The sequence below is a fragment of the Vidua macroura genome, chromosome 17 (assembly GCF_024509145.1).
Source record: "Vidua macroura isolate BioBank_ID:100142 chromosome 17, ASM2450914v1, whole genome shotgun sequence".
Lineage (NCBI taxonomy): Eukaryota > Metazoa > Chordata > Aves > Passeriformes > Viduidae > Vidua > Vidua macroura.
The window spans coordinates 10,409,581-10,431,503 of record NC_071587.1 but is presented as its reverse complement, the minus strand read 5'-3'; the positions used below and the strand labels follow the sequence as shown (position 1 = coordinate 10,431,503).

At 53.6% G+C, this 21,923-nt stretch overlaps 1 protein-coding gene across 1 annotated transcript in view; it reads right to left on the bottom strand.

Moving 5' to 3' along the window:
- LAMA5 (laminin subunit alpha 5) overlaps positions 1 to 21,923 on the bottom strand; it is an 85,747-nt gene that overhangs the window by 13,905 nt on the left and 49,919 nt on the right. The window contains exons 12-46 of the mRNA XM_053993331.1: positions 21,377 to 21,517; positions 20,891 to 21,028; positions 20,526 to 20,660; positions 19,928 to 20,062; positions 18,355 to 18,492; positions 18,139 to 18,191; positions 17,875 to 17,974; positions 17,328 to 17,380; positions 16,816 to 16,921; positions 15,936 to 16,035; positions 15,618 to 15,774; positions 13,856 to 13,994; positions 10,988 to 11,130; positions 10,801 to 10,907; positions 9,973 to 10,126; positions 9,529 to 9,689; positions 8,913 to 9,021; positions 8,291 to 8,388; positions 7,583 to 7,784; positions 7,051 to 7,177; positions 6,721 to 6,860; positions 5,834 to 5,949; positions 5,365 to 5,576; positions 5,041 to 5,245; positions 4,743 to 4,887; positions 4,029 to 4,169; positions 3,512 to 3,673; positions 3,269 to 3,370; positions 3,100 to 3,183; positions 2,650 to 2,880; positions 2,108 to 2,221; positions 1,703 to 1,830; positions 1,391 to 1,471; positions 762 to 976; positions 396 to 496 (exon numbers count right to left, since the gene is read on the bottom strand). Coding sequence (XP_053849306.1) covers positions 396 to 496; positions 762 to 976; positions 1,391 to 1,471; positions 1,703 to 1,830; positions 2,108 to 2,221; positions 2,650 to 2,880; positions 3,100 to 3,183; positions 3,269 to 3,370; positions 3,512 to 3,673; positions 4,029 to 4,169; positions 4,743 to 4,887; positions 5,041 to 5,245; positions 5,365 to 5,576; positions 5,834 to 5,949; positions 6,721 to 6,860; positions 7,051 to 7,177; positions 7,583 to 7,784; positions 8,291 to 8,388; positions 8,913 to 9,021; positions 9,529 to 9,689; positions 9,973 to 10,126; positions 10,801 to 10,907; positions 10,988 to 11,130; positions 13,856 to 13,994; positions 15,618 to 15,774; positions 15,936 to 16,035; positions 16,816 to 16,921; positions 17,328 to 17,380; positions 17,875 to 17,974; positions 18,139 to 18,191; positions 18,355 to 18,492; positions 19,928 to 20,062; positions 20,526 to 20,660; positions 20,891 to 21,028; positions 21,377 to 21,517 — 4,673 coding nt within the window. The remainder of the gene's footprint in view (positions 1 to 395; positions 497 to 761; positions 977 to 1,390; positions 1,472 to 1,702; positions 1,831 to 2,107; positions 2,222 to 2,649; positions 2,881 to 3,099; positions 3,184 to 3,268; positions 3,371 to 3,511; positions 3,674 to 4,028; positions 4,170 to 4,742; positions 4,888 to 5,040; positions 5,246 to 5,364; positions 5,577 to 5,833; positions 5,950 to 6,720; positions 6,861 to 7,050; positions 7,178 to 7,582; positions 7,785 to 8,290; positions 8,389 to 8,912; positions 9,022 to 9,528; positions 9,690 to 9,972; positions 10,127 to 10,800; positions 10,908 to 10,987; positions 11,131 to 13,855; positions 13,995 to 15,617; positions 15,775 to 15,935; positions 16,036 to 16,815; positions 16,922 to 17,327; positions 17,381 to 17,874; positions 17,975 to 18,138; positions 18,192 to 18,354; positions 18,493 to 19,927; positions 20,063 to 20,525; positions 20,661 to 20,890; positions 21,029 to 21,376; positions 21,518 to 21,923) is intronic.

Sequence of the window (21,923 nt, the reverse complement as noted above, 5' to 3'; positions counted from 1 at the left end):
GGTCAGTGATGAGGGACCCCAGCTTTCCTTTCTAGGTGTGTTTTGAGCACCACAAAACTCGAAGCAACACGGTAAAGATGTGGAGCTGCAGTGAGAACACAGACACACCCCAACACTGCCCTGTGAACCTGCCGTTGCCCAAGGTGGATGCACTCAGAAAAATGGGGTTTACTGCAGTTTCACAAATGATGCCACTTTACTGGAATGCTGCCTGCACTGCTTGCTGCCAGATCTTTAATTGGCTTTTGCCACGTACAGCAGCTCATGCAAATTCAGCCTTCACCAGCTGGCAGCCATCCCTGCTCAGCTCATGGGCCTGGGGGATGACACACCAGGGCTGCCCCTCATCCCCATGACAAGGACAGGCACCATTCCAGGGCCCAGGTGACCCTCACCTCGCAGCGGTCACAGTGCTGGCCTGTCACTCCAGTCTTGCAGAAGCACTGGCCAGTTTGTGGATGGCAGGAGTCAGTCCCACAAGGCGAACAGCTGCACTCTGCCAGGGAAAAATACATCCAGTATTACACTGAAGAGCCTGTCAGCCACTCACAACACTTACTGCTAATAGCAAAACTGCTATTTCCCCCTTATCTATCAAAGTTAAGACAGAGCCTCTCTCCTCTTGGATTTGCTTCTCACAACTTATGCTCATGACCTCTTTTGCAAGCTGCATTTGGGCTGCTGTTCCTCAGAGGGAGATGAGCAGTGCTGGGAATGGGCACCCTCCCCTTGCCCCTGGGCCGGCTGCCTGCCCCACTCACGTGTGCAGTTCTTGGCTACCACGGCGTCCCCGTAGTAGCCGGGCGCGCAGAGCTCGCAGCGCGCGCCGGCCGTGTGGTGCATGCAGCCCGAGCAGGCGCCCGTCAGGGAGTCACAGCTGCTGAACAGCATGTTGGGATCCGTGTTCCCGCTGCAGTCACAGGGCTGGCACGAGCTGCCAATCACCAAAGGGTTGCCGTAGTATCCCGGGGCACACCTGGAGAAACACAAGTTACAACAGGAGTGAGGATCCTGCGGCTCGCGCCTGCACCCTGCACTGGAGTTGCACAACTGGAACAGTGTGAGCATCCAACACTTGTAACTGCTGCAACCCTCAGGGGTCTCAAAGCACTCTGTGTTTTGCCTCATGATACCTCAGAAAGGTGCCTTTATCCCAGGCTGCAAGTCAAGGCAAAGCACGCCTAAGTCATACACCCACAGTAACAGAATTTCAGCAGTTGGGCATTTGCAGGCTGAAGAAGAATGAAGAAATGCTTCCAGAACAAAGCACACAGGGGCAGAGCCAGCTGTTTCTGTTGCAGTCCTTAAGGAGAAAACTTCTCTGCCACAGCAGTGTCTGCACAGGGTTAGTGCCTGAGGCCCCCCCAAACACAGGTGCCACCCCCCTTACCGCTCACAGTTTGGTCCAGCGTAGCCAGGCTTGCAGAGACACTGCATGTTGGATCCCTTGTGGACACAGCCAACAGCAAAACTGAAATGAGAATGGGGACACAGGGAGGAGCAGTTACCACTGATGTGGTGTCAGGGGAGCTGGTCACTCATTGTGGGCTGCTGGGGCCTCAGATAAGAGGCCATGAACATGGTTTGGGGACAAGGACAGGGCTGGATTTGGGACACCTGCCCTGGTGGCGCACAGAGTCATTCCAGTGGTTAAAGAGTGAGGCCAAACAGGCAATCCCATTTTGGGATTACTTGTGCTTACTTGTTGGAGGCAACTGAAAGAGGGCATGGGCACCCAACACACTGCAGGGGTTCTTGGGCAGAGGGGCTGCCCATGTAGCCGTCCTTGCAGCGCTCACAGTGGTCTCCTTCTGTGTTGTGCTGGCAGTTCTGCAAGGAAAAGGCAAGCCCTGGGCTCAGCACTGACAACAAGAAATGGTGGATGCACTAAAAACTCCCTATCAGGATGCCTCAGTCCTTCATGGGAGAGCCCAAAACTGCCCTGCACCCTAAGGTGACCCTAAGCAGGGTCACCACTGAAACAGTGAAGCCAATGCTCTGACTCAGGCATGGTTCTGTCAGCCCAGTTAGTATGGAAAGAGCTTTTGAATCACATGCTACAAACCTCCTAACTCCAAAATATCACACTGCTCCACTGTTTACTTACAAGGCATATCCCAGAGCCTGGCAGGCACTGATCTGAGTGGCCATTGCAGTGGCAGGGGATGCATTTTCCCAGGAAGAGCCCCTTGGTGTCCCTGTAGTAACCTGGAGCACATTCCTGAGAAGACAGAAAAAGGCAGATCTGAAAAACAGCCTGATACTTTTGGGAAAAGCAAAGAAACTAAATTAGTTTCCATGACAGAATTCCCACTGGGTTGTACTGATGGAGAAAAGATTATAAGCAAAGATGAAGATTTTTCAGTGCAGTCCCTTCCTCCTTTTAACCAGGAGAGAATAGGGCAGAGAGAAGGACCCATTCCAAGGTACTGCAGCACCTGAATGATTTCCCCATCACATCCCTTCCAAGAAGGCAGATGAAACTTTTGCACATCTCCCAAGCACACGGTGGAAAACGTTCCATCCTTTGGAACAACCCAAGCTATCATTTCAACTGAAGCCTTCAAGAGCCAGCTTGGAGGCAGCTGGTACCCAAAACATGACTATCTGACCCCTCTGACTGGAACAGCACGTCCACTTCCCCCTTACCTGGCAGGAGTCTCCCTGGTAGTTGGCTGGGCAGAAGCACAGCTCCACGTTGCTGGCACGGATGCCCGTGGCTGTGTCCGTGGCCATCTCCAGCACCACACGGCGCAGGGACACGGAGGAAGAGAGCTGGGAGAAGAGTGCCCGGATCTGCAGCTGCTCCAGGTTTGCCAGCACCATCATGAGCTCCTCTCTGGACACGGGGTTGTGAGTCTCTGTGTGCCTGAAGTTACCCTGGTGGGAGAAAACCTGGCATTACTGGCAGGAAGCACAAGCATCTGAACATGCAGCCCAGCCTCCACATCCCTGCTGCTGGAATCTTTCCCCTTTGCATGTGTGAAAGAGCCCTGGAGCACCTAAAATGCTGAGCTCCAAGCAACTGTCCCTCTGTCTGCATGAGGTCTTGTCCTTTCCTGCATTATCTGAGCACTCCACCTGTGTGTGCAAACTCACCTCCACCAGCTGCAGCTGGCCTTGATGTGCCTCCCCTGGGGATGGGTAGGTACCTTCCAGAAACATGATGCTCATCTGATTTCCCTGGGAAAAGCAAGGAAGGCATCAGTCATCACCTTGTCCTGCTCCTGCATTAGCAGGGGGCACCAGGGCATTTCTTGGGGTGTACCTTCAAGATCACGTCCGGCCGGGACTCCATGGGAACGAACACGTCACCCCTGCGAGGGTTGGAGTGCAGCTCATAGCGAAGGTGCCCCCCATAGGAGGAAACCTGAGGGAGAGACAAATCCCATACGTTGCTGCAAGTCCACACCACTGAGACAAGACAGAGACGGCCGTGTTCAACTGGAGTGTGAGCAGTGCCTGCATGTCAGGCTGCTGGTGAGGTCAGGGTGGTTCCCCATTCTCTTACCTGGTCCCCAAGGTAGGAGTTGGGTGCAACCCAGTAGAGCTCCTGGTAGGCATCTGGGAGGTTTTTGAGGTCAGCAGTGACGAGCTGCTCCCGTGGGCTCAGAGCTGTCGGCACTTCTTGGCGGTCACTGCTCAGCAAGAGCCACCCGTTCATGTCGACAAACTGGAGGGGAAGAGCAACTCTGGGTCTTCTAGTGGAGTTACACAAAGTATTTGTGTGTTGATGCTCCAGAAGAATAGGTCCCAGAGCAGCAGAAAGGGGAATAACAGGCTCACACCTCACATGCATCTTGATGAAGCCACGGGAAAGCTGATCATCACCCCCGCCCAGCACATGAGACCCCAGAGACCAGGAAAAGGGGCTGAAAGCAGGAGATGGGCACAGGGAGTCAAAGATAACCCTCCTCATGGTGTCTTCAGTAGGATTAATGCAGGACAGAGACCCGAGGCCAGCAAGGAGCCAGGTGGATGGGAACACACCTGACCTGCAGGCTCTGGTGGCCCCCAGCCCCGCTCACCTCAGCTCGGTGCTTCTCGGCGCTGCGGCAGCGATCGGTCGCACCGAAGCAGAAACACTTGGTGCAGCCCTTGGGGTTGGTGGCATCCAAAGAAAATGTCCCCAGGCGGCACTGGTCGCACCTCAGGCCCTCCACATTTTCCTGAAAGATAAGCAAAGCTCAACAGCATCAGCAGCTTCTCACAAGGCCTCAGTGGAGGACAGGGACGGTTGGCTGAGTGATCAAAGCAAAGTGCTGTGGGTGCTGGAAGACGTTAAAGCAGTCCCCCAAACAGGTTTGCTTGTCCAGAACCCACCAAACATTAAATTCACCTAGAGAAAGCACTTATAAGCCCTACAAAGAGGTTGGAGCAGGCAGCTTAGAAGGTGTTTTGAGTTACTCTGCTGCCATGGAGCCAGGAGCCAATAGGGCTGACAGCTCCACCTGCAACAAGCTCTGACACTGGGCTGGACTCAGACTGGCCATCTCCCCCAGAGACAGCCCAAGGAGTGACTTCATGGCCGGAAGGATGAGGAGATAAAGCTTTTCAGGGTGCTCTGAACCCACCAGCCCATGGGGCAGGCTGGCTGCAGCTCAGGCATAGCTCAGGCGCTCTCCTTATCCAGCCCTGCTCCCTCTGGCACGCTGGGCACACGCAGCCTCTGCCACCCCCTGCCAGAGCAGCAGAGCCAAGCCAAGGAGAAAGGCACCACATGGAGGCACTGGGGGACTGACCTTGCAGTGGCACTGCCCCGTGACCGGGTCACACACGCTCGCTTCGGTGCCAGCCTGGTGGCAGTCACAGCGCCGGCAGTCAGGGTAGTGGTAGTAGCCAGGGGCACAGAGGTCACACTGTCGTCCAATGATGTTGGGCTTGCACCTGGGTGGACACAAGAGCCAGAAGAGCTTTCAGAGCTTTCCTCACCCCCATTCTGCACATTTCCTCCCTTGAGCTTGCCAAGGTGTCCCATGACTCCAGCAAGGGCCAGGGATGCTGCCAGACATCCCCAGTGCCAGGACGAGGCTCCCTCACCTGCACTGCCCACTGTCCACGTCACAGCCTGGCTCTGTCAGCTCCTGCACGCCGGGCCGGGAGCAGTTGCAGTCCTCACAGCCAATGAGGGGGTGGCAGCCGAAGGTTTGGGGCTCACAGACAACACACTCTGGCTTCAGGGTGTGGGGAGGGCAGATGCACTGCCCAGTCACTTCATCACAGAGACGCGTCCCGCAGTCACAGGCTGCAAGGGGCAGAAAAAGGCTGGGTTTGGGTGAGCCAGACCCAGGAACCCAAGGCAAGCGTGGGGAATGGATAGAGAGCACAAGCTGGGAAGGCAGAGCAGGGCACAGGGGAACTCACGCCTGCAGTTGGGGAAGCCCCAGTAGCCGGTGGCACAGCGGGAGCACTCGCGGCCGATGACGTTGGACTTGCAGGGACACTGTCCCCCGAAGGGCTGGCACTGGCTGCCCCGCGCCCCGGCCTCGTGGCAGCGGCACGGCTGCGCCCCATTGTTGTAGAAGAGGGACAGCGAGATGGCAGAGTCACGGCAGAACCTCGAGGACGTGCTGGGGCTGCAGGGGAAGGCGGGAGGGGTCAGTGCTGCCCATCCCCACAGCCTCCCCAGCACCCCAAATCCAGCATCTCCTGCAGGCACGGGGACTTAGTGGGAGGGAGAGCCCTGTGACACTGAGAGCTCCCAGATACCCGCGTTTGGTCAACAGAGGGAAAACCTCAACCAGCCCCTCCCTGCCACACATGTAGGGACGGGGTGCTGCTCCCTGAGGAGTGTGCAGACAGCAGAGCGGGCACACAAAGCCAAGCATCTCACTTGATGTAGAAGCTGTTGATGCCACAGCTGCTGATGAAATCATAGGACTTGTCCAGGGGTTCCTCCTGCAGGTACTGGGAGGTGTAGCTGTCCTCAGGCACCACAAGGATGTAATCCTGCAAAGCAAGGATGAGCCGGGTGAGCCAGCTCAGGGAGACAAGCACCATCCAAAACGACTCCAAATTCCAAGTGCACCTCTAAGCCTTCATGCCTTGCTGGGACAGAACACAACACAGCAAGTACTGCAAAGACCAGGAGTCACCTCTCTACTGAGGTCTGTCCATCAGGGTCCATTTAACCAAAAGCTCCACATGAGGAACAGCACAAATTCACTGGACTAAAACCAGGCAGAAACCCCCAGAGCACAGCACTGGCTGTGCCTCAGCAGGGAGGCAGGCAATCTTTATCATCTGAAATTTCTACACATGAAGGCACCTGGGTTCCAGTTCTGTCTTTCAGCCATTTATCCATATTTTGGTCAACCTTCTAGTCCTGCTGCCTGAGAATAACAAGGGCTACCTACTCTCATGATGAGGCCTGCCTGAACAAACAATATTATGCAGGTTTAAAATATTGCTAGAGCAGGAATAAGGCTTATTCTGGATTATCACAAACTATGTATGCAAAATAACAGCTTTGATTTCTGCCTGGTTTTGATATCAGAACCAGACAAGGAAGGACACTCTCTATATATAGAGAAGCTGCCCCTGTAAATTCTGCCCTCAATTCCACACCACTAAGGTTGGAGACTGCAAGTTCTAGGGTAGTTCAGAGATGAGTGATGGTAGGTAACATTCCTGCGGTCACACAGTGATAAAAATCCAATGAAAAGCCCTCTGCTGAAGCCTGCCCAGCGTGCTCTGGGAGCTTCCTGGAGAGAGGCTCACCAGCCACAGCTGCTTGCCCTCTGGCACTCGAACAACCACAGTCAGATCATTATCAGTAACATCCAGGATGATTTGGTCCTCAGAAACCACCAGGCTCCGACACCCGTAGCCATGTGGGCAGAAATTCGCATTGGTCTGACCTGAGAAGACAACAAATGTGTTGGTCTCACGTGTCCCTTGAGTCCCCATCCCATCCTCCCGGTTTGGAAGGGGTAAGTCAGTTGTGCTTCGTTTTTGCAATCCCTAAAGAAGCCACAGTCAACCTCTGGCATGGAAAACTTCCAGGGCTTCTGCCAACCAGCAGCTTCCCCAGGTCCCTGCTCTTCTCACCTTGCCAGATGCGCCCACCATTGATCAGCACTTCCACGGGGAAGGTGGGGTGGTTGGGCTGGTAGAAGTGCAGGATGAAGGCGTAGCGTCCCAGGGTCTGGATCTGGCTGTTAAACACCACTGCAGCCTGCCCCAAAACGGGAGAATACAGACAAAAATCCATGTCTGACACCTGCATCCACACCTGGGATGTTCTTGAATTATTGCACAGATTTGTGCTCTTATTGCACAGCTGCCAGGTCTTCAGAATTCAGTGAATCAAGCCCCCCCTGACTCCACACTCTCTCCCCTCTGATGCTGCCACCTGAAAAGCTTTTCCTGGGATCCCAGAGAATCAAACAAGGCTGGATAAAGCTAAGACAGGTGGGTCCACAGGAATTACAGGTTCAGGGAGAAATTTAAAGCTCAGATTAAATTCTGAAAATTCTTATTGATAAAGCATTAATCAACAGGTAAGAAAAATTTCTCCCTGCCCCAGTGGTCCAGTGTCACAGCACCAGCAAACCAGCCCAACCCATGCCTGTGCCCCTACCTGTGGGGACTGCAGGAGGATGAGCTCTGCAGTGGGGTCCATGGCTGTGGGAGGACGAGGGGCAGGCTCCACTGGCACCCCAGCTGGAGCCACATGGACAGCCTGAGCCAGGGGCACCTCTGGGGCGATGGGCAGAGCCTGGGCCCCCTCCAAAATGATTGACTGAGAAAGCTTCAGGAACCTTGAGGGGACACAGGAGCTGCTGAAAAACAAGGAGTAAACAGGATGTGAGTATGTCCAGAAAGAAAGAAAGAGAGGAGGGAAGCATGCCCTGTAACTCCTGGTGGATTACAACGTGTGCCTGCTGAGGGACAGCTCACTACCAGCACCCCTGGGGCTCTGGGATATGGGCTCAGCAGGAAGAACAGGAGCCTGGCACAGGCCAATTCCTCTGCAAATATTTATCTGAAGCAGTGTCAAAAATTTGGATACAGCAAGGGTCTTGCTGTATGTGAGCAAGCACAGGAATGCCTGTTTGGGACTACACTTGAGTGTCTGCCCCAGGAGGCAGAGTGGGGGTCAGGTACAGGACCATCAGTCTGCTCCCAGTCTGTGCTCAGAGGACACAAGCAAGGAGCTTCACCTCAGCCAGAGATTTCTTCATCAAGAACTTAAAAAAGTCTCTGAGCCTGAGGGAAGCGGGACGAGCAAATGTTTTTGGAAATAGTCCCGTTGATGCTAAAGCTAAGGGGGAGCTGAGACCCTCACCTGTTGGATGAGAAGGTGCCATGGACACTGATGCAGTGCACCTTCGGCTCGATGAGCTCCACGGTGAACTGTGCAGCAGGGATCAGGTACACTTTGTGCTGCCACACGGGAGAGAGACACCTGGTTACGTGACAGCCTCTGCCACAGGAGCCACAGCTGTCCCTGTGCCCACCAGCCAGCAGGCACTTCAGCTAATGCCTGGCAGTCACACCTCTGCTTACTGCCCCTTATTCCTTAGCACGAGCCTTATGGCATTTAGAAGCTCCACATATTGATGGGATTCTTCCATCCTTGGCTAAACAAGGAATGTCTTCAAGATAAAAAAGGAACTGCCCCACTGCTACAGAGCTCCCTCTGCAAGAGTAGCTGCTTCTCCCCATCTCCTCCCCACTCCCAGTCCCATGATCTACTTCAAAATACCCTACTGACCACATTCTCCACTTGGACTGGTTGTGACACAGACTATCATCCAGTATCCAGTCCAAACAGGGCTAGAAAACCCAGACTAAGAGCTGAGATCCAATCCAAACAGAACTAGAAAACCCTTCTGGCAGGCTGGGTCCCAGTCCAGCCTTTCCTCTCTGTGACTTGTTGACAGAGCTGCCCTCAGAGGGAGCCTTACCAGGAAGAAGTCAGCCAGATCAGAGGTGAAACGAACAGTGGCCTCTGAGGTGAGTTCAAAAGTTGCCATTCGACTCTGGGAATCTACAGCAATCCCTCGACAAAGGAAACTGCAAGAGAAACACACATTTTGAAATCAGCCTTGCACAGGGTCATGACCCATTTCTTGTCCTGCCAGCTCTATGTCCTGAGGGGATTTACACAAAGTCCCTGGAAATCTTCTGATGTTTTTTTCTGGCTGCTCGCAAGAGCAAAGTTTTCCAAGGACACCCCAAACATTTGTTTCCTACTGCAAAGGTGGCAATCTGAAGCCAGACAGGGTTTGACCTGTCTCCAATAAACCTGCCTGTAGGTCATCCCCTAAGTCAAGGTCCCTACCAACACATTCAGCTGTAAACAAATGCACAAGATTATCTCCTGGCAGAGGCAGGTACATACTTCCCTGAGAGGGGCTGGCCAGCCACTAAAATCTGTGTCCAGCTAGAATGAGTCTGGACACACAGAGCTTAGCTGGAAAACTCTGAACCTTCTTTGTTTACGTGATAAACCCAAAAAAGTTCAGCTGGAGGGGAAGCTGTCCTTGCCATGGCAGAGAACTGGACCCTTTCTCCCCATACCTGTAGACACAGGGGTAGAAGGTGAGCGTGCCCTGCTGCGTGGCCGAGCGCGGCGAGCTCACGGCGATGCCCACGGTCTGCAGGGCGTTGGTGTTGGCATATTCCACCAGCAGCACGTACTTCCCAGGCTGGGCCACGGGCAGGGACAGCTGCACTTCCACCTGGAGGACAGAGGGATGACTGAGGGACTGTGTGCAGGATGCTACAAACCAGCCTCCTCTGCAGCTCAGGGGACAACGCACCAAATCTCATCAAATCCTTGCAAACCTTTACACGTGAGACTCTGGGTTTGGGTGCCTTGAACAGGGCACACAAACACACAGCTGGATGGGTGTAAAGCCTTTCTGGCCACCTGCCCAGCTGTAGGTAAAGCCCCAGACAGCGGGGGCAGGGGGATGAGCACTGCAGTGGCCAGGAAGGGGACAAAACAGAAGTGCCACTCACATCACTGCCACTGCAGGTGGCCATGCGGGGGTGGGAGGGGGTGAGCTGCTCCGTGGGACACAGCCTGGGGAGCCGGTTGTCCAGCCTGCACACTGCATCCACCCCTGGCACGGCAGGGAAGCCCTCCACGGACAGGTACTTGTACAAGAGGCAGCTGGAAACACACAGGAAAAAATTTGTGAAGCACAAAAGTTACATCATGATTATAAAAGTTGAGAACACCCACAAAGCCTGGGTCTAGCCAAGTTTGCTTTGGTCTATCAGGAGGGCCAAGGAGCAGCTCTGGTCAGTGGGGAGCAAGGGACTGGGCATTACAGGACCAGGGAGAGCAGTAACAACAAAAAACTTCTCCTCTGGCAATGGGTTTTATCCTGGGGACCACTATTATTGTGGATGGGAAAACCAGTGTCCAGAGCCCAGCCAGCCTTCCTGCCAACATGGACAAGAGGTTCTGGGCAAGCAGATAGATTAAGATGCTCCAAACACTACCAGACTCTGTTCATTTTAAATAGCCCAGCAAAACCTACTCATGGCAACCATTTTTGAGGACACACACAACCTGGCACTGGGAACCCACCCTGGCAGAGAGGTGGGCTATGGTGTCACTGGGTGAGCTGGCCCTCCAGGGTCCATGAGAAAACACAGACTGGCTGTGTCATGGACAAAAAAAAGGTTGGCTTTCTGGGCCAGTGCAGGTTCTACAAGCTTTATTTGCCACAGCTCTATGAGCAGTTTGCATCACTGACTCTGGACTATGTATATTCCTTAACCCCAGGCCAAGAGGAGCTGAGCAAGCCCCACACAGCACAGAGATGTGCAGATCCTTACTTCTGGGTGGCTTGTTCAGGGGCTGGCTGGTAGACACAAGGCTCCGTGACCTTCAGCTGCAGGATTGGTGCTTCGTAGTATGAGCTGGGCAGCAAAACCAGATAGTCCTGGGAGGAGAGATGGGAGAGGTGTTATGCCTGGGACACCTGTCCCCAGGGAGCAGGGTGGGTGGAGCGCAGGGCCTTACCAGCAGCACACCCTGTGCCTCAACAACCAGAGACCAGGTGTTGGGGTTGAGTACGAAGGGCTCCCCGAAGCTGTTCTGGGGCACAGTGACAAAGGCTGGCTCCGTGCTGGGAGCAAAGACAATCTGCTTGGTCTGCTCTGTACCTGGAATGGGAGGGATGAGAGGCTGTGAAGGGACCTGGAATGGAAAAACTGGGGCTGGACATGGGAGGATATGCTCAGGGAAGCAGCTTTGTGGTGCAGTGGACAGTGACAGGTTCCCACTCTCTCGGTGCACCACAATCCCACACGGTCCTGAAACAGAGACATCCACTCTCAATCTGCTCAACAGCCTAATGGGAGAAATAAATATAAATCACTGCAATCCTTAATGCAAATCCAGAGCTCTCACAGGGTGCTCTGCATCCCCAGACTGCCAAGCACAGAGTGTTGCAAGCCAAGGAGCATTTTGCCAGCTAGAAAAGGAAAGAACTCATCTGTGAAGAGGTAATCCTGAGACAGACAAAAAGAATTGCCCAGATACATTTTTCCTCGGGGAAATTCTGACCCCAGCTCCACAGGCAAGATACCTGTCCTCTGGCAAACTTTGAGGCCCCCAAGGTGTGCTCCTGCCTTTCTTCCTGCCAACCACAGACTCTGCACTCGATATTTGGACATTATTTTAAACTGACAGAACAGAATGGGTGCAAAGCCTGATCCTGCTGCTGCTGAACAGCTCCTTGGCTCATCTGACAGTCCCACAACCTCTTCATTAATGGATGCAATCACAATAGAGCACCTAGAAGCAGATTGTGTGCCTGCCCAGCAGGTCAGGAGCTTCTGAAGAGCACAGGTGAGGGGGATTCACTGGGAATGCCTGCACGGCGAGCAGATGAGATGAAGAAGGAAGTGGAGAATGTGGCACACTGACTGCCCTGGTGTGATACATGGACATCAAGGCACAGGGCCAGAAGCTAAAGCAAGGGCTTCTGCTACTGCTGGGATGGTTAATAACCCTTCCCATGTGTGGCAGCTCTGTGACACGCCTGGCATCAGCTGAGGCTGGGACCTCACTTTTCCAGACGGGAAGCAGAGGTGAGGATTCAAGGATTGAAGAGATTTCCCTGAACTGGCACTGGGGTAGATTTACTGACAGGTTGAAGTTTCAGATCCCTTTGAGGCAATACACAGCTCCAGCTGAGACAGCTTCTGGAGGCAGAGTGGAAGAAACCAGGCTGAAAATCCCATACTTGGAAAAGGCTTCCCCTTTTGCAAGCCACATCTTCCAACTTCTTTCCAGGCTGCTTGTTCTTTGCCATGTGGAGCCCTTTCCATCCAGACATGAACTGGCTCAGCACTCCTGAAGCCTCTCAAGGATGCTGGTGTCCTGTTGTTGATGTATCAGTTTGGCTGCTTGCCTTCAGCACTACAAAAATCGTGTTGCTTCTGCACAAGAAGTGAAGCACTTTTTAAGGCAAATGAGCTCTGCTGCTTGGATAGGACAGATTAAATACTTCCTGACCTTTGGTGGGATCCCAAAACATGACCACGGCTCCTGCTCTTCTTGTTCTTCTGCTGTGTAATATGACTGGACATAAAAAATAAGCCATTTTTCCTCTCAAAAAGAAAAAAAATAGAGGGCAGAAAAATAATATTTTGGCATTTCAAACCTTGCATATCACATCAAAGGCAGAACCTATGTCAACTCAAGACAGAGGAGAGAACTTCACACACTGATAAATTAGGTAGTTAGTGTTGACAGCCTTGTGCTGTGGATGTGTGGTCTGGAGGAAGAGCTTCAGCAGGACAGTGTGGCCGTGGCATCCGAAGGGGTAAAATCAACCATGGCCTCAGCTGTGTTCCCATGCAGTCTTGCTCAGATTGTTTCCCAGAAAATTTGCTGCCCAGATTTCTAGGCTTGTTCAGACATCTTTTGGTGGCTCCTCTCCAGCAGCTCACGGTGTGACGAGAGGACACTGCACCAGAGTGCAATGCCTGTGTAAGGTGTGTAATTTCACAGCACTTCCAAGCCCCACACCACGTGTGAAGCCAGCAGCCTGGTTTGGGAGAAGCACACGGGAAAGGCAGGACTGCCAGGTCAGGGCATCTGGTAAATAAAACCACCTCCAGCTGCCAAAGTTTGGAACCATTCTGCTTTTGCGGAAAGTCAGCTCAGTTTTGCCTGGGGCACTGGGGTGATCTCGTCCTGTGCTGGAAAGGTTGTACGGAATTGTACAACAGCTTTATGTCCCAGCAGCCTGGCTGGTATCAGTCCTCAGTGCGCAGCCCCAGGGCTGGGCCCACCTTGCTGCTGCTTTGGTAAATAAAGGGGGCTGCAAACTCAAATCAGCCTTTCAACTGGGAGAGCAGGACTAACGGGTAAAGCCATATGGAAGCGTCTTCTGGAAAGGATGATGCAGAAGGTTGCCTGGGATGGGGAGGAGGTGGCGATGGCACAGGGAAGCAGAGCAGTCTGGGATCCTTACCTCTCCTTCGTGGCTGATAAGCTGTAATTTTGCCATACACAGTGGCCCCTCCTGAATTAATATACCTCAGGATGACATGGAACAGATAGAGCTCTGCTTCCTTCACGTCTACAGTGACTCTGATTTTATTCTGCAAAAAGCAAAAGAGCACACGGGGCACACATCACTGGGGGGGCAGCTCCTGAGCGCCCACCCACTCTGGGGAGGGCCTGACCCGCCTGCCCTACCTGCCTGCCTGCCTGCCTCTCTTCCCCCTCCCTCGCCAGCCCGCAGCACGGCTCTGGCTGGCCACCTGACACGGGCACATTCGGGACAGACACACCTTGGGGCAGGAGAAGGGGCAGAGGAGCAGTGTCGCAGCGTGGGATGCTCTGAGTTAGTCTAGAAGTGAAAAATGCACTTACAGTTGCCACAAACATTAAACTTTCCTTCCTCAACGACCGAGACCCTCCCTTCCACACTGGCGGGCCCCCGGCTGACGTAGCGGAAGACGAGGCGGAAGAGGTCGGGGGAGGTCACATTGAGAGTCACCACTACCTTGGGCTGGTGGGAGAGAGAAAGGGGAGAGAAGCAGAGCACACCTTCAGTTACCTCCACCACCCACAGTGCCAGCCCAAGCGCAGCCCTCGGCTCACTGCTCCCAAAGCAACATGCCACAGTGCGAGGAGGAGACAAGCACACGCACCCTACTGCTCACGGCACCTTGTGACACTGTCCCTCACTTTGGGGACACTTGGGGCCAGCCACCGAGGGAGCAACCTGTCTGTGGAAGGGGGTGGGAAGGCTGTGATCACACCTGGAAGATGCTGTGGCACAGCAGGGTGGCTCATCTGTCCTGGGGCACATATAATTACATGGGAAAGGTTATAGGAAGTTGTTGCTTTTGGTATCAGTGCGCTGCTTTTGGGTTTGGTGTGCTGCCACCAGGTACCAAACTCCTGCCCTTGTATTTATGGGGCTCTGCCCAGCTGCCTACAGAAGAGGCTGGGAATTGAGCTGGTGCTCAGGAATGTGCAGTGCTAAGGACCAGCAGGGCTAATGGACCGTACAACTGATAGCACATCTGCTCTCCCCCTGCCTGCACACCGCTTGGCAAGACCCCACTAAGGAGATGCTCAAGTCTGACCCATTTCAAAGAGATCCTAGGCTTAAATAACCTCCTGCCCAGGGAGACTTCTAATGAGGGCTGTGCTCTCCAAAGCTCCAGTTACACACCATCTTCCCATGGAGAGCAAACTGGAAGGGTTTTGATGATAACAAATTACAGGTGACACCTGCCAGCTGAAAGCCACGTGTCAGCCCTTCTATCAAGGTCCATTTCTAGCTCAAACACCAATGCTGTGTGCAACACTGCAGCTATGAGCTTCAGCGTGAGCTCCATCGTTAAGCTTTAAGGCTGGGATTTTCTCAAGGGAGGCCCACAGGAGTTCACTGCTTAGCTCCTACCTAAAATTCAGTGGGAAACAGCCCCTCTGTTATTTCACCTAAACACAAAAATGTGAAGAGAACTGAAAGTACATGCACCAGAGTAAGAAGCATCTTACATGGAACAAGACTGTCAGAGAATCACTGCCCTGTACTCCATCCCCAAACGTGCACACACTTCGCAGAGGCCATGCAGAAGAAACCACCAAGGAGAGAAAAAGAGTCAACAGAAGAAACAGCTTCACTTCTAGGACTTACACAATTCCAAGTTAGCATAAACCATTGTTACAGCAAACCAGCTAACAGCAAGGGCAAAGGCTGAAGGGTAACAAGAGGTCCAAGCGGAACATGGCAGCTGAGGAGGAGATACTTATTTTTGGAAAAGGGAGGAAAGGTTATGCAGAGTCAGTTGAAAGAGGAACAAGGAAACTGAGAGACAGTGTTTATAGACATCCCTGTAAGTAATCACCATGCTACCACCTTTGTCTAAATAGATTAGGCTATCACGGGATTCTCAGTTTAGGATCTTTCCCCTCATCAGTCTATGCCACCCCCAGCACTACAGGAAATATCTGCACAAACAGGCTATATATACACTGTGCTGTTTATGTTGGCCAGCCTGTGACTTTGGGGGTTTCAGGAGCACTTGGGATGAAAGACGTGTGCCAAAAGCACATCAGTCCTCCACCGGCCACATCCTCCCCGCGGGGAGCCGGGCTGGGCTGCAGCCACCAGGCGTACCTGGATGGAGGACATCTGTGCATATCCTCGCCAGCTGAAGCCCTCGAACTCCAAGGGGTTGTAGCCAAAGCGCACAGCCCGGCCGGACGGCGTGGTGCCTTCCTCCAGCTCGAATTTCAAGTGGTGAAGGTCAGGGAAATAATGGTCCCGTGCTGGTCTGGGGAAGAGAGAGCACCGTTACCTGCGGGCTGCCCGGAGGGAGCAGCGAGAGGACACCTCCGCCAGGCTGATGTGACAGCAGCCCGGACGATGAGGTCCCCCATCCCCGTGGTGGCAGAGGACACCGTGGGAGGCAGAGCTTGCCAAGGTGCAGCTTACTGGGTGCAGGTGGGACCGCGTGTGCTCTGCCGGCAGCGACAGGCTCCGCTCCGCTCCTCGCAGGACGGCCCCAGGGCCCCGCCGACGTCGCACCGGCAGCCTGCGGGCAGGAAGCGCCTGTTTACATTCCCGCCGTGCTAACGAGCTCCTGGTCGCTAATCAAAGGCACATCCCAGCGGGCGGGGAGCCTGCGGCCACTATTTTTATTCCATTGTATCCGTTTTCATATTTGGCCCCGGCCCCACTTGGATCGACTCTTCTTCCACCTCAGCTCCGAGCTATTTGCAGGCGGCTGATGGAACAAGGTCTGCAAACCCTCACGGCCGGGCGCTGCAGCCCTGCCTCCAGCCGTGCCAGCACTGCGTGGGATGGCTCAGAGCAGCCCCATCTCCTCCTTCACCTCTCCCCATGGACACAGTGGAGAGTGACCAACCCCAGGTATCCATGTCCACCCTCTACCCAGCAGGAGGAAGGGGCACTGCTGCAAGGATGTGACCAGTGGTTCAAACACAGCAATTTCTGGTACCCAAAGGGGTACCTTACCTGGCTGTTCGTTCCCCAGCCTGACACACCCATGTCCAATAGTGGAAAAGCATGACCTCAGGTCTCCAGAGCCACAGTAATTCCCAGGCCATGCTCTGGGCTGTGGTACAGAATCATAGAACCAAGGTTGGAAGAGACAAAAAGATCATTGAATTCCAACCATCAACCCAGCACTACCACTGTAAACTCTTAAAGCACTGAACTGCATCACCCCAAAAACAGAAGGTGGGACATCTCTTGCCCCTTTTCTCCAAGGTCACCAACCAGTCAGTCTGTGCAGTGGGGCAATTTCTTGCGGCTCCCCTCACTCACCAAACACATCACAGAAGGGGCTCACCTTGGCAGCCAAAGTAATTTGCATTCTCCATGTTGAAGTAGCCGTCCTTGCAGGTCGAGCAGAACTGCCCACACACGTTGGCTTTGCAGAAACACTGCCCATCGCCCTGGGAGAGAAGCAGGCACGGAAACTCATTCCCTCCTGTTGCTTGTCATGGCTAAGCTGTTCCTCAGTTATTTGGGTTCTGGTCTGAGACACTGCAGAAGCAGCAGCTTGAGATTCATGCTCCACACGGCTTCCTGCGTGTGGGTGGGCCAGATAAGGGCCAGATAACTTAAATTACCCAACAATGCAGGCAAACAAAAATCCAGGCATCCTGGGACAGACCCAGAAATGTTTAGGTGCCTAATTTATGACAGGTCTTAATCCCACATTCTCATGCAAGCCCAGATTGTGGTCCAAGTGCTGAGAGCTCACTGCTGGGGCCTCTCCAGCAGCTGTTGGGACAGACAGAGCTGAACACTCCCAACGCAGCACACTCAGAGGAGCCTGGAAACAGAGAACAAACCCACCTGCCGGCACTCTGTGATTCCACTGATGGTGCCCTTGGTGTCACACTTGCAGCCTGAGGAGAGGGAGATGAACAAGAAAGCCAGAAGGTCAATCAGCCCGTCAGAAGAAACTCCATGGTGTCAGTACCCACCACACCAGAGGACACTGGTTGGGGTAAGAGGAGCCAGTAGAAGTAGAAGGCAGCCCTGCACAAGGGCTTAGATTTCATTTTGGACAGCTACTGCTGAGGACACAGCTAACAAAGACATTTGCCTTTTCTGCATATTTGGCCATGAAAAATTAAGTGTCTGTAGGGAGGGCTGAGAAGGGCATAACTCATTGCATGAGCCCTATGTTTCACCCCAAGCAAAAAGCTCCAGGCTCCAGCCTTCCCCCTTTCCACGTGAGGGTCACCCAGAGGGCTCCAGCTTTGACACATCACTTCTGGGCGAAGATGGAAGGAAGGCCATCACTTCCAATCCTCCAGTGATGGTGCTCACTGGCTTGGGCTTGGCTCTTGCACCATGGAGGGGACTTTTGCAGACTCTGCAAATGCCATTTCCTTACTCAGGCAGCCATAGGGGTTCTCTGGAGTCAGGTTCCAGTATCCAGGCTTGCATCTGTCACAAGCTGGGCCTTCCACGTACGCCCGACATGCACAGGAGCCCTGGGGAAAGGCAGAGGGAGAAAAGAGCAGGTGAGAATTTGCAGTGGTTGAACGTGGGGTCTGCTGCTCTGGCTGAGCTTAAGGAAGGACTTGGTCCAAAAAGAGATAAAGTAGATCATACAAAATGACCTGCAGGGGTTGTGGTACGTTCATTTCATACTCACTGGGGCCAGCGAGGGATCTGCAGTCTCCAACCCTGCTGGGTTACAGGAGCCCACTAGAAAAGAGGGGTGAAAGAACAGATTTATACACTAGCCCACCCCTCAGCTGTCCCTAACTGGGGTTATTTCTCCCCTTGCAAAGATTTTGGGGGATGATAAACGCATTTACCAGCACCCAAGAGACTGGAGTGTGCCAAGAGATCAGGGAAAAGGGGCTACCTTGGCAGTGGGGGAAGCCGTAGGCGCCAGGCACGCAGCTGTCACAGCGCAGTCCTGTCACCTTGGGCCGGCAGCTGCACTGCCCCGTGTCCTGGTCACAGGTGCCATGCAGGGACCCCTCCTGGGAGCACTGGCAAGCTGCAAGAGAGGGGAGAGAACTGCTGGAGTGGCATTCAGGTCTTCCCAGCAACAGCCTCTTTTGTCTGCCTGACCTTCACCAAAAGCAGCCAGACGTGGATTATAAATAAAATTCTCATTCTTTGCTTTTGGTTAAAACCACCCTATCTTTTAAGAAAAACAATTGAAGTCTCAATGCTTATCACAGCCTTTCACATACATTTATGTGTATTTCAGAGGCAGGGAAGAGTTTTGGTTGAGGAGAAGGGGTGTGATCTCATCCCCCAAAAGTCAGTCGCCAGTGACATATCAGACCCTGCAAAATCCCAAACACTCAAGAGCAGCATTTGGCCATCAGGGTCTGCCCTGTGGATGTTGGACGTGGGCAGCAGGGTGAGGGCAGGGCAATGGTTCCACAGCTTCTGCATGACCTGCTGCCCATGAATGCACAGAGATCCCACTGCCCTATCACAGGAAAGGTCAGCAAGCTGCCAGGGAGCTGGCCATGCCTTCCTGGCCCAGCCAGCACACCTCAAATCCCTGCCAAAGGAGACATTCTAGGCTGACACCCCTGCACTTGCTAACAGCAAAAGACTGCTCAGGAAACAACAGATTTTGAAAAAATATAAAAATCAGGTGGTTCTTTTCTTTCCTTGCTGTGGGTCTTCTACAGCTCTGCAATGTGGCTGTGGCTTTATGAGACAAAAAAAAAAAAGTGACTACTGAACTCCTGTGAGACCATTTCATCTCTGCCTCCAGCCTCTTCAAAGGCATATTGCCGGCATCAGCATTTGGGAGGAGTGTTCTGCCAGCTGGCAAGGCTCAGGAGTCCACATTTAGTACTGTGCAAGAGGGCGATGATGCTCTTTTGTTGCTTCACGGAAATTGTATCACGGATTACTTTTTAATGAGCAGTAAATTCTTGCTGGGAGACATAAGAGTACATCTGGCTTCCAATCGGGACTGCTGACAGGGAGGGAGATGGGGACACTCTGCTCAGAGCTGGGGAGGGCTGGTCAGAGGATCTGGGGCTGCAGGCACCTGCCACAGGCATTGCTCAGTCCTGGCACCTGTGGCAATAGCCCAGGAGCGATGCAGTGCCCAGGGAAATGGATGGGATCAGAGAATGATTAAGGTTGGAAAAGACCTCTAAGATCATCATCCAACTGTTCCTCCAGCACTTCCAAGCCCACCACCAAACCATGTCCCCAAGTGCCACATCTACATGGTTTTTAAATCCTCCCAACGATGGTGACACCACCACTGCCCTGGGCAGCCTGTACCAATACTCAACAACTGTTTTGGTGAAGAAATTTTTCCTAATACCCAACCTGAACCTCCCAGACTGCAACTTGGGGCCATCTCCTCTTGTCTAGTTACTTGGCAGAAGAGACCGGCCTCAGTCTGGCCACACCCTCCTCGCAGTGGTTGTAGAGAGCAGTAAGGTGTTACTCACGTGTGCAGCTGGGGTACCCGTAGAAGCCCAGGGCACACTGGTTACAGGTGTGCCCTGCAAAATTCCCGTGGCATCGGCACTGCCCCGCTGGGCTGCAGTTGTTGTCCACTGCACCCCGGGAATCGCAGGAGCAAGCTGTAAGAGCAGGATTCTGATGATCCCTGTGATCTGTGATCAAGCACTGCTGGTCTGAACCATCATTCAGCCCCCCCAGGAATTAGCCACTTCCATCAGAAAAAATGAATTTCTTAATCTCTCAGCAAATCGTGCAGTTATTTTCATAACCATATCAGGAAAATGCACTGAGGGGTCTTACAGCCTATTCAATGTTCCCCAGCAGTTTAGTAGGCTAATGCACTAAAATGACACACATGAAAGGCATAAACTGAGACACCAGGTCACAGCAGGGCACTGATGAGGAAGTGTGACTGATAAAAACTGCTTTGTCTTCCAGGCTTTGCTATGATCCATGACCCCCAAATCAAGCCTGCCAAACTCACGGTGCAAACCACATGGATTTGATATTGAGAAACACCAAAGTCTTGCAAGAACAGCTGTGTTTTTTAGAGCAGCAGGAGCTGCAGGTTCAGGTGCTCACCGTAGCAGTGGGGGTAGGAGTGGTAGCCAGGGCTGCACTGCTCACAGCGTGGCCCAGCAAACTCGGCTCTGCAGAAACAATTCCCGGCGGAGTCGCAGCCTCCCGGCAGCGTCCCGACAGCACTGCAGCCACACACTGCAACACACAGAAACCACCCCCTGAGCTGGGAGCACAGGGCAGAGCTCGTGGCAAAATGTCTTCTTCCTGGGGCTCTCAGATAGGCATCAGGTGCTGCTCTAAAGCCTTCAGACCATCAGTCTCTGCCCATGGCACATATTCTCCAAAACCGCCTTCCGGTCCTTCAGTCCCCTGCCAGAGGACTCTGGCTGTGTCCCCACCCAGGCCCGTGAAGGACAGATACTCACACTGGCACAGAGGGTAGTTGAAGTAGCCTGGAGCACACTGGTCACAGGACTGCCCTTCAAATCCCGTGCGGCACAGACACTGCCCTGTCTCGCTGTCACAGGTGCCATCGTACTGACCAGGGCCAGAGCACTGGCAGGCTGCAAAGCAATAAGGGCATTAGTAAATAAGCAGGTTTTTTTGTCTTTAGCCTGCCCAGGAAAGGAACCAGAGCATCTGTTCCTCTGGGGTAAAAGAGCAGTTGCTGGTGAAAGCATGGGGAAATGAGCTGACAGCAAGCATGCCTGGCCCATAGCTCAGGAGTCTTCAAGAGTCCCCCACAGCTTGGGAGGATGCTGGAGGGTCAGGGCTGGGTGGAAAACAACAGCAAAAGTGCAGAAGTCATGGGAATTTGTCACTTGGAAGTAGAGCTGTGGAATTCCTCCTCCCCAGCATGGGTGGAGAACAAGGAGAAGCCCAGCTGGGGACGCTGCCCACGGGGTACTCACGCTGGCAGCTGGGCCCGTAGTGGCCTGGGGCACACTGGTCACAGTGTGCTCCCTGGAAGTTGGGTTTGCACACACACATCCCCACCCGAGGGTCCTTCCGACAGGCGTTGCCTTCCGTCCCACCCGCGTAGCAGTCGCAGTCTGGATGGGGACACACAACAGACACCACACACGGCTGTCAGCTGAGCTCTGAGGTCCCACAAGGACACGGCAGGAGTTGCCCTGAGGCAGCTCAAATGCTCAAGCATTTGCATCCATAACCTTCCTATCAGATAAGAATGTTGTAACCAACCCGAGCCTGGCTCCTGGGGCGGCTGGGAGGCCTCAGCACCACGCTGGTGTGAAGGTGCAGGGTGGGCAGCAGGGCAACACACAGGGCAGGCAAATGCTGCTTCCACAAGCCCAGGCAGAGCTGAGTCAGTGTAGTGTGGGAATAACCAGAGCCTTTGGCTAACCAGGGTGAACTTTGGGCTTTCTCTCTGGTCACTCCATGCTCAGCTGCACCCGAGACCTTCCCACTTCCAGGGCAGGGTGTTCCAGGCAGGCA